This window comes from Punica granatum, chromosome 6 (genome assembly GCF_007655135.1).
Source record: "Punica granatum isolate Tunisia-2019 chromosome 6, ASM765513v2, whole genome shotgun sequence".
Taxonomy (NCBI): domain Eukaryota; kingdom Viridiplantae; phylum Streptophyta; class Magnoliopsida; order Myrtales; family Lythraceae; genus Punica; species Punica granatum.
The window spans coordinates 21,311,722-21,323,057 of NC_045132.1; the positions used below are offsets into that span (position 1 = coordinate 21,311,722).

General features: G+C 34.9%; 1 protein-coding gene across 1 annotated transcript; it reads left to right on the forward strand.

Moving 5' to 3' along the window:
- The first annotated feature begins 442 nt into the window (after positions 1-442).
- Positions 443-6,789, forward strand: LOC116212511 (beta-glucosidase 40-like). The gene is made up of 13 exons (XM_031547162.1): positions 443-828; positions 3,144-3,210; positions 3,436-3,494; positions 3,860-3,935; positions 4,054-4,125; positions 4,257-4,344; positions 4,540-4,795; positions 4,939-5,054; positions 5,172-5,395; positions 5,509-5,540; positions 5,745-5,847; positions 6,006-6,114; positions 6,213-6,789. The coding sequence occupies exons 1-13, from the start codon at positions 679-681 to the stop codon at positions 6,385-6,387; spliced, it is 1,527 nt and encodes a 508-aa protein (XP_031403022.1). The 5' UTR covers positions 443-678; the 3' UTR covers positions 6,388-6,789.
- Positions 6,790-11,336: the final 4,547 nt, after the last annotated feature.

The window sequence follows — 11,336 nt, forward strand, 5'->3', positions numbered from 1 at the left end:
GCCACCCTTCGCTTCCGAAATTCAACTCTATACCTGCTCATTCTAAGGTTTCGCGCTCCGTCTCCCTCTCCTTCAACTCAAACATCGATTCATTCACGTGCAAATCAGAATAACCCCATTTCCAGCATGTTTTCGATCACGCCACCTATATCTACAGAAATTAACTCCCAACGTGCATAATCTGCCGGCATGTTTTGCAAACTTTGGATTCTCGTGGTTCTCGACGATAATGCCATCTAAGTCGACTAATAATCATTCTAATTAACTCTAAATTGATGACGAAGATAGCTAGAAACAACAAGGGAGGATATATGTATATTGGGGTAATTAAGTGACGGGGCGTAAAAGGCAAAGCGATGTGTATGCTGTTTTTGGTTCTTATACAAAAGGAAACAAATTAGGGGGGGGTGTACGTGTGAATGGAAGACTCCCCCCACTGCGCACACAAATTGAATTGATGCCTCACAGATCCATTCGCCACCCCTCGCAACTCCGTTCGGCCCCCACTACCACCACCACCACCGCCAACCACTACTATATATATACACACACGCACACACATATATATTTATATATCCACGCCTTCTCTCCTCTCTTTGCTCCAAATTTTCCTTTATAACTAAGCAAGACCTTCGACTCCTGCTCATCCTCCCCCTTCTTCTGACGTGTTAGAGAGTCATGGAGGTCTCGAGACAAGGGATTGTTTTGGTCATGGCGGTAGCTTTGTGGATCCAAATTATGAGCGCACGCTCTGCGGTGGAGGCTACGATTAGCAGAGGGAGCTTTCCGAAGGGTTTCGTCTTTGGCACTGCCTCTTCGGCCTTCCAGGTTCGGCCTCTATCCACATCTCTCTCTCCCTACCCGGCAAATTTCCTTGTAAACGTACATATTAAGTCTTATCGTGCAAGCAACATGGTGTCGCTATAACCTTGTCCGTGTATCGATCGATCCAGTTTGCATTTCCATTATTTGGGTATATTGGCAAATTGACACTTTCATCATCTTATATTTACTTGTCCATAACTTGTCCATGTATCGATCGAGCTAGTTTGATATCCCCGACTTTTGCACTGACCGGACGTGGATCCAACCCAAACCTAATATTTATGTGACTATGTATGTGCTTTCTAGCTCCGGTGAGAGCATTTCTTTAAGCCGCCAGCATTTGATGTTATTCTTTTCCCATTGCGGGGATTGGATACCCCGCGGATTGGTCGATGGATCGATGCTTTCCTTTTCCCTTGGCAGCAAGTCATTCGTTGCCATACAGCTTGCCTCTCTTGGTGTCAGGGTGTGTGGTCGACACTCTATAGTGAGCAGAGAGAGAGGGAGCCATGGAATTAATATTGGAATTTCAAAAGATGCGTAACGTCGTCTATTTACCTATTCAAAATATGACAAAATAGGGTCAAATCAATTGGTACAGTGTCTCCTTGGGAAATGGCGGTCCACGACTACTTGGTCACAACGGACGAACTTGTAGTCGAGATCTGTGGACGCTTCTGACTCACCGTTGTAATGCCATGGAGTTTTTTTTTTAAAAAAAAATTTAAATGAGTAAAAAGTCCCGAAATTCGCTCATCATTTTAAATCTATTTTGAATTATTAAGAAAAATTTAAGATTTTTGACCCATTACTCGTGTGCTGTTGTCGTCAATCGTCATTTTCCTTCTTGACCGCTGTATTTTGATGCGAACCTTTAACAGCTCATGACCTCTGGCTACTCCGACCCTGTCAAAATTGCCGTTGAGGTGTAAGAAAAAGTTGAATTATATATATGTGTAGAGTTTATTATTAGTTTCGACTCCTGTGGTTCCATAAGTCCTAGAAACCGATAGAAATTCAGGTAACATATAAAAATCTTTATATGAGACACTGCATGAAATTTTATAGTACTCGTACATCGTATTTAACAAGCATCCAGATTTAAACCGAAGTCACGCAACAACATCATAACCGAATTGTTAGATAGGGATGGAGTAGACATAATCACCGGAATATGAATTGCAACACTGGTTGATAACATCCATTCTTGATTATTAAACTAAATAATAATGTTAGTAGACAATTTTTTCCCTTAAGTGATAACAATTTTTAACATATCTCATTTTTTTCTTTTTTTTTCTATGAGTGTGACATATTCCATTTGTTTGGGCCAAAATGTCAGATCTGGAATAATTTTTTTTTTTTTACTTACATAAAGGAGGCCGATTGGTCTAATAGAGAGATAATGAAAAAAATGATACATGCATAAAAAAGTCTTCGAGTATATCTCAAGATATTGCAGCTTCAGTGACGTTCTGTCGCTTTGGTGAAACTCCCGTGACCTGAAACACGAAGAGAAGTCGAATCCAAGGGTTTAGGGGTGTGGACCTACCCTCCGACACCCAAGTAAGAGAGGATTATAAAGTGAAAACGTAAGGGTAGAAAAGCGTAAAAGCTAATTAGCAAAAAAGGATTCTAAAGAGGAAAGGTAATGTAGGAAAGTGTAAAAGTTAACGAGTAAGAGTTAATTATACCTGGCATGGCAAAAGGTGTAACCTAAGTATTTACTGACTTACGTGGGGCAGTGGTCTAGTCGGTCAATCGAAATCCCGAATCTCCTATTAGGATATGTGTAAGTTGTTGGTTCCAATATTTTAGGCAACTGAATTAACCTAAGTTGGTACTTGGGATGGTCTTTGTTGATGAAGTTAGGTAATATCCATATCACTATATATTGAAAAGAAATAAATACAGAATGACGTGTATCACTGCTCTATAACGGTTTCACCAATTAAACAACTATCAAATTGAATAAAATCTAACAAAGTCCCAGTGAGAAATCTTTGGGCGGACAAGGTTGATTGAAATTGGAATCACGGCCCCCCGCCCGTGGATTATGGAACAGAATAACTTTGATAGGGGTCCATAGTTGACTATCCAACATCATTGAAAGCTAATGTAAGTAATTTTTTAGCGACTTGATCGTGACATATAATATTCTGAATTTGCTATTGACTCTATATATTTTTGGTGGAGATAGACTATATGTTTCGTATTGTTATAAGGTTCAATTATTATTATTATTATTATTATTATTATTTTGGGTGGAGAAGGCTCGATGTTGCACTGAATATGTACTTTGTCTCAATCAATTTTAGTACGAAGGAGCAGTCAATGAGGATGGGAGGGGACTCACAGTGTGGGACAGTTTCGCCCATACATTTGGTAATAACTTCCTTTTCTATATATGCTCAATGTTATTATGGCAATTATTGTCCACATGAATTGGTTCATTAATTAGATTGAAGAAGATCCATTGCACCAGCATTACCTTTCGAATAATAAAAAAAAAATTTCATTGCACCAGAATTGCACATTGATAGGTCCAATTTTTGTACGGATGACTGACGGTGTGCAACGTGACTAATTACTTTGCATATGTGATTGCAGGTAAGGTATCTGATTTTAGTAACGCGGATGTTGCTGTGGATCAGTATCACCGCTACGAAGTAAATCTCTACCCATGACTATTGCTTTTTTCATCATTCCTGTTACCTACGCACCATTTTTTCATTAAAGAGCTTAACGCATTAACAATCGTACTATTACTCGATACTCTTTCTCAAGGTGCATGTTGTCCTTCACTCGTGCATAAAGTACTCGGAATAATACCTGTAACAGAGATGGACAGGATAGTTAATAGAATGTAATGGAGGTGGCACGACTTAGAACTGCACAATGTATCAAGTACAATTTCAATGTTCGTTCTTGCGTTTAAGCTGAGCTTGATAGATGCAGATTGAACCAATGATATCTCGAAACAAGAAACCAAAGCCAATGTACATGATACATCGTCGTTGTATATTTTTGTCAGGAGGACATTCAACTCATGAAAGACCTGGGAATGGATGCCTATAGATTTTCAATTGCTTGGTCCCGTATATTCCCCAGTAAGTTTCCTAAGTTGGCGCCTTCTTTCATTTGAATTTCACATCTCGGCAGACATGGTCTGGTGATGATTTTCTTTTCTTACCGACCTTTTCTAAGCCGATGCATATTATTTAATAGATGGAAGTGGAGAAATCAAAGAAGCCGGAGTCGACCATTACAACAAGTTCATCGATGCATTACTTGCGAAAGGTAGATGGAAATTCATACTCTTGAATCACTGTCTTGTTGAATTATGATCATGAATATTTTTCGCGTAGTTCTGTTCTATGTGTTTTTGTATGGTTGCTGATACAGTTGAAAAAATCGATTTACATCTGCAGGAATTGAGCCCTACGTGACCTTGTATCATTGGGACCTCCCTCAAGCCTTAGAAGATAAATATTTGGGGTGGCTTAGCCCGAAGATCATGTAATTGCAATAAGCTAAGCTTTCATTTCATCTCTTCGATCAGACAAACTTCTCCGCATTGAAATTTGTTAAAGTATTGTCGATTAGGATTGTCACGAGCTGCTTTGAATCATATCATAGTGTGACTAGAGTCGATACAATTTTCAGTAAGGATGCGAGAGCTGCATAATTTGACGTGTTATTTCTAAATTGCAGAAAGGACTTCGTGACATTTGCGGAGACGTGTTTTGAAAAGTTTGGGGACAGAGTGAAGCACTGGATTACGTTCAACGAGCCCCACACGTTTGCCATTCAAGGGTATGATGTGGGCCTACAGGCACCAGGCCGTTGCTCGATCCTCCTCCGGCTCTTCTGCAGGGCCGGAAATTCTGCGTCTGAGCCTTACATTGTAGCCCACAATGTCCTCCTCTCTCATGCAACTGCAGTCGATATTTACCGGAAGAAGTATCAGGTACTCACTGCAAATAACCTCACAGCTAAGCCCAAGCAGTAGCAACGATATCATGCAGTATTATAAATACGTGTTCTTGGTCACCCGGAAAAATTTCTGGAATTTTTCATTTTGTATTGAGCAAGAAAATTTCCTTTTTGAAGCGAAAACAACAAGGGTCAGTCGGCATGTCATTCGATGTGATGTGGTTTGAACCTGCAACGAACTCAACTGAGGACATCGAAGCAACTCAAAGAGCCCAAGACTTCCAGTTTGGCTGGTAAGTCTTCAATTTCCTTCACAAAATTTTATCTTACAAAGTATGCATAAACTTCACATATAACGTTTTTCCCGCCAAGAGACGTTCAGGATTGCCAAATTTTCTTATGCTTCACAGGCTTTTGGATCCCTTGACGTTCGGGGATTACCCGAGCTCGATGAAGACTCGAGTGGGGAGCCGATTGCCGAAGTTTTCCCAATCCGAATCTGCCCTTGTTAAGGGATCATTAGATTTTGTGGGAATCAATCACTATACAACATACTATGCTAAAGCCAACATATCCAATGCAATTGGAGTGCTCTTCAATGATTCGCTTGCAGACTCTGGTGCCATCACTCTACGTAAGCAATCAAGACCTTAATTATGAGATCTGATGCAATATTCTCGCCTTTTCACCGGGAATCCTTCTCCATGGTGCTCTAACTTTTTGCTTTTGATATGTTAATGTTCTCAGCATTCAAAGATCTGAAGCCTATTGGTGACAAGGTATGTATTTCCGTTTTGCACAAATCTCTCATGTCTATTGGAAATGCTCTTTGAAAATTATTTCTGGAATCAGTCGAAAGCAAAGTGATCTCGGAAAACCACATTGACTACCAGAAACACTAACTACTGCTGGAAATTCATGCTGTGCTTTAAGTTATTGAGCTTCAAATCTACAACTCAACGAATTGGATTCTCAATCTGCAGGCAAATTCCATATGGCTGTACATAGTACCCCGCGGTATCAGGAGCTTAATGAATTACATCAAGACCAAGTACGAGAACCCTCCTGTCATCATCACCGAAAATGGTAAAATAATTCTGCTTTTGCTTGTTCATATATATGTATATTGTTTTTCCTTGGCACATTATCAAGTCCTAAAAATAGGAGGCTGTGCCAGAAAACTTCTTCCTCCCATTGCCTTGCTTGATTCGGTTTTCATTTCATTTCATTTCACGGAACTGCAGGGATGGATGACCCGAACAACCCGCTAATCTCGATCAGAGATGCTCTAAAGGACCGGAAAAGGATCAAGTACCATAATGACTATCTCACGAACTTACTGGCAGCGATCAAGTAAGTTACTGCCTTCTTGCGTTCTGGCAGTCATCATTTATAACCAGCAGCATCTATTTTCCAACTAAAGATCTGTTCTGCCTCTGGCATTGGTGCAGGGAAGATGGGTGCAATGTGAAAGGATACTTCGTATGGTCACTGCTCGACAATTGGGAATGGGCTGCGGGTTACACTTCAAGGTTCGGTCTTTACTTTGTGGACTACAAGGACAAACTCAAGAGATACCCAAAGGATTCGGTTCAATGGTTTAAGAACTTCCTGGCTTCAAAATGAGAAGCAATATTTGGCCATTCTAAAGATGATGTAGCTGTGAATTTTTGTACACAAGTGAGTGCCTTCATACATAGAGGGGGGAAGTGGCGGGACATAAAAGGCAAATTGATGTATGCTTTTCTCGGTTCTTCTTCAACATGCAGAAGAGTTATCGACTTGGCTTAATTCATATTGTTTGATACTTCTTCTCCTTAATTAAGGTCTCAAATTCGAGAGTCTTGTGAATTGAGAAACTCAACTATTGGAAGAGCTGCACTTTGGTAGACTAGATAAAGAGCTGGTAGGATTCTGAAATCCTAATCTTATGTTTAGTTATGACAGAATAGGAATTGAGATCGAGAGTTGTACGGATATAATTATTTATGAGCTAAATGCATTACGATGTATTTTATCTTGCAATAATCAAATTGCCCATGCAAATATGTCTAATATTCAAAACATGCCACTTGAAGATAGAACTGAGAGAACCGAGAGGGGTCATGGGGACCTTGATGCCTACAATCACAGCCAACTCGAGGTCGTCGGCATGCCCAAAGGTCGTCAATAACCTAGCCTGGGTAGTAGTGGTCAACAAAGGGTTGCCATCGCCTGGAGACAATAGTGTGTTCAGTTTTTGCCCGAGGACTAGCAAAACACTAAGTTGGGAGGTGTGATGACTCCTGATAATTGGAGTTTGTTATTCTTCATAGTGCATGAACTCCGGTTAGTTCTTCGATGAAGTTCATGTTTTGGATGGTTTTTACGTCAAGTATGATGTAGTACGGTGTCAAGTCTTTTGTTAGTGTATTTTGTAATTTTGGCTCTCATTTAGTCTTGTTTTGCACGTGATAGGTACAGGAAGGAGCAATGGACAGATTGCTTAGAATTGCAACACTCACATCTCATGTCCTTTTTGCAGAAGAAGAAGAATGACCAGTAGGCTCAGAGGTGCAACGCCCACTTTTGTAAGCTGCAACGCCGACTGTTCTGTCCTTTTTGCCCCAAAACCGACTTACTTTATGTAAGTCAACAATTGTAGGCCCCCTTTGGTGATGAAATGGACAAGTTGCACAATCGATGAGCCCTTATTAACGAGGGTGAAGACAAAGAAATTATTTTTGGTTGGTCTATATAATGGAAGCCTAGAGATGAAGGGAAGGGGAGGAGACATCACTCACATCATCATCTCTCTTTCTTCTCTCTCTCTTCTTGTTCGTGAGAAGAAAAGAGGAGGAAGGGCAGCTGCAAAACAGAGGCAGAACATGGGAGGAAGAAGGCCACACATCACGCCAAGAAAGGGGAGAAGAATCGAGCAAAGGAATTGATAAACCGATAACACTGGAACTCCTTTCATTTCCTTATCCTTTTCCTTTTGTTAAACATGATGTATGCTTGTGAGATGATATATTCTGTGAGCATGAACTAAACTAATTTCTAGGGTTTCGATGTAACTCGATGTCGAGTTAACTTCACGCTATTCTTCTAATGTGTTTCTTGAATGAATCGAAGTACTCATTCCATTCCGTGCTAAATGTGTGTGATTGTTTGTCCATCAATTGCATAGCTTGAATAACATGATCGAACTAAACGGAGTAAGCTAGGGTTTAGATAGGGATTGGAATAGCCTCTATTCGACCTTGATTAGTTGATAATTGGGTCGTTCCACCGTATAGATATAGATATAATGGCACGCCATAGGTACCCATAGTCAGAATTTGAGCGTAATGAATCTATTTAGATTATGATTCCGATAGAAATATAAGGAGTTGATTTAAGTAGATATATCTCCTAATAACTCGAAAGATACCTACATAGAATTTTGAATCTTGAGGTAGTATATGCGGTCATTTTAAGAACTCGGGAAGGAGACTAGGAGTGAAGTTACAGGAACATCAAGGGAAGTCGAGACCCTAGGTTTTCTCATCATTGCTCGTCATGAAGTAATATCTTTTGTTACTCGCCAGTTTATATTGCTTTATTTAGCTTTAACTCTCATAAATATTGATTGGGTTGACTTCTATTAGGTTGTGTCAATTTTAGTTTTTTAGCGGTAATTTTAGAACAATTTTCTATGAGAACGATATTTTTCTCACTTCTATATTACTTGATACGATCTATATACTTGCAGGTTTGTGACGTCGAGAATATACGCATCAAGTTTTTCTAGCTAGATGAACTTAATTTTCTATACAACTATATCAATATATTTGTATTATACTCTAAATAATACAAGCACTTGAATATACTTCAATAATTTAAACCTTTTCTTTAAAAATGAAATTTCAAAAACTATATTATTTTATTGATTTTCTGAAGGGTCGTATATTACTTATTAAAAAATCTATATCAATTTTTCTAATATAATTTGGATTGTTCTTTATTTTTTACTCTTTACATTTCAAAATCTTTCTTTTACCATCTTTATTATCTTCTATAAGAAATTCTTTTGTATAGAATTAATTTTTACTATATATATATATATATATTAAAATTGGATGTGTTCGTACGCATTTATGTTCTCATTGATCACTTGAAAATATCGTTGGAAATAACTTTACCCTTCAATACATATACACTAGTACTGCACATGATAGTTCCACCAACCTGGAAAAAAAATTATATAATAAAAAATTAAAAGGAAAATTTATTCGAGAATCATAACTGAAACAAAAGGGATATAATAAACAATCTTCATGTTTAGTGGTAGACGAACTTTACTTTTTAAGAGCTTACATATTGGGGTAGCAATATATTTCAAGATATGAAACTCACATCATCAATTTTGAAAAAACAAATATGAGAAAAAAAGTAAAAACTTAAAAAAAAAATAAAAAAATTGAAAATTGAAAATTTTCGATAAAAATGAGAGAAAAAAATTAAAGAATAAATTTAATCAACTAAATCAGAGATAAACATACGCTTCGAGAGCTCCAGTCTTGAATAGGCCCATGTTTATGTGTGTGATAATTCATATTTATAACTATCGTACAGAATCTTAATAAAATATAATATTTTTTATTTTTAAAATCTGATTTGTTTTGAAAAGAAAATATAATTCATATATCTCTATAAAATGTAATGTTATCTAATCTATTTTTAAAAATAGATATCTATAAAAACATATGTTTCATATATACTTTTTCTTACTATATACGAAAGGTTGTACACGTAACCATACATCAATATATTTATATTATATATGAATATATACAAATATATACTTATTTTGATGTTAATATTTATGTAATGAAATATTACTTTTTAATTTAAAAATTAAGATTATTAAACAATATCTATATATATAATAATATCTTCTCATTTATTTCAAATACATTCCCGTTATTTCACATTATATAGATATAGATTATAAAAATTAAAGAAATCAAAAAAATAAATTTTATGATGAAATATCATTAAAAATATTTTTTGTTAAAAATAACTCCGAAAATTAAAATTTAAGAAATCTAGAATATTCCATTTAGAAATCGGGATTTGACCAGGCTCACCGAATCTAAATAAAATGAAAAATGTAATTTATTTTCCTTTTTCAATGAATAGATCTGATTTATTTTTTGAAAAAAATATAATTTATATAATATCTATAAAATATTATATAATCTATAATTTCAGAAGATTTTGTTAATAATTTTATAATTTAAAATTTTAAAAACTCAAAAAATCGGAAAAATTAATTTTCAAATGGAGCGTTCCGGTACCATCTGACTAGTTGAGGTCATACCTTGCTTTCATATGTATACACAGATTTATGCAATGAAATATTGCTTTTTATTTTAAAAAAATCAAGATCATTAAATAATATATATATATATACAATAAAATCTTCTCATTTATTTCAAATACATTCATATTATATAGATACATATTATAAAAATTAAAGAAATTAAGAAAGCTAATTTTATGATGAGATATTGTTAAAAATATTATTTATTAAAAATAATTTCGAAAATTAAAATTTAAGAAATCTAGAAAATTTCATTTTGAAAAGGAACTTTCCGAGACTATTTAGCCGAGCCTACCCCATATCTTGCTTTCATATGTATATATATAGATTTATTTGGTGAAATATTACTTTTTATTTCAAAAAATCAATATTATTAAACAATATCTATATATTTAATAAAATATTTTCATTTATTTCAAATACATTCCTATTATATAGATATAGATTATAAAAATTAAAGAAATCAAGAAAGCAAATTTTATGATGAAATATCGTTAAAAATATTTTTAAATAAAAATAAAAATTTAAGAAATCTAGAATATTCCATTCAGAAATCGGGATCTAACCAGGCTCATAAAATCTAATATAATTTACATAATATCTATAAAATATTATCTAATTTAAAATTTCAGAAGATTTTGTTGATAATTTTATAATTTAAAATAATTTAAAATTTTTAAAACTGAAAATATCGAGAAAATCTCTTTTTGAAATGAAGCGTTCCGAGACCATTTGGCCTGGTCAATCTCATACCTTGCTTTCATATGTATATATAGATTTATGTGATGAAATAAATTACTTTTTATTTTAAAAAATTCAAGATCCATAAATAATATCTATATCTATATCTCTATCTATATAATAAAATCTTATCATTTATTTCAAATACATTTTCCGTTATGTAGATATAGATTATAAAAATTAAAGAAATGAAGAAAGCGGATTTTATGATGAGATATCGCTAAAAACATATTTTATTAAAAATAATTTCGAAAATTAAAATTTAAGAGATCTATAAAATTTTATTTTAAAAAGGAGCATTCTATAACTGTTTGGTCAGACCCATGTCATATCTTGCTTTCATATGTATATATAGATTTATTTTGATGAAATACTACTTTCTATTTCAAAAAAAACCAAGATTATTAAATAATATCTATATATAATAAAATCTTCTCATTTATTTCAAATATATTCTTATTATATAGATATCGATATAGATATAGAT

What these genes read in the sequence shown, in the direction of transcription:
- LOC116212511 (XM_031547162.1), top strand. Translation starts at nt 679, where the DNA reads ATGGAGGTCTCGAGACAAGGGATTGTTTTGGTCATGGCGGTAGCTTTG. An exon ending in CTGCCTCTTCGGCCTTCCAG is followed by an intron (nt 829 to 3,143) that starts GTTCGGCCTCTA and finishes AATCAATTTTAG; the next exon opens with TACGAAGGAGCAGTCAATGA. An exon ending in CAAGACTTCCAGTTTGGCTG is followed by an intron (nt 5,055 to 5,171) that starts GTAAGTCTTCAA and finishes TATGCTTCACAG; the next exon opens with GCTTTTGGATCCCTTGACGT.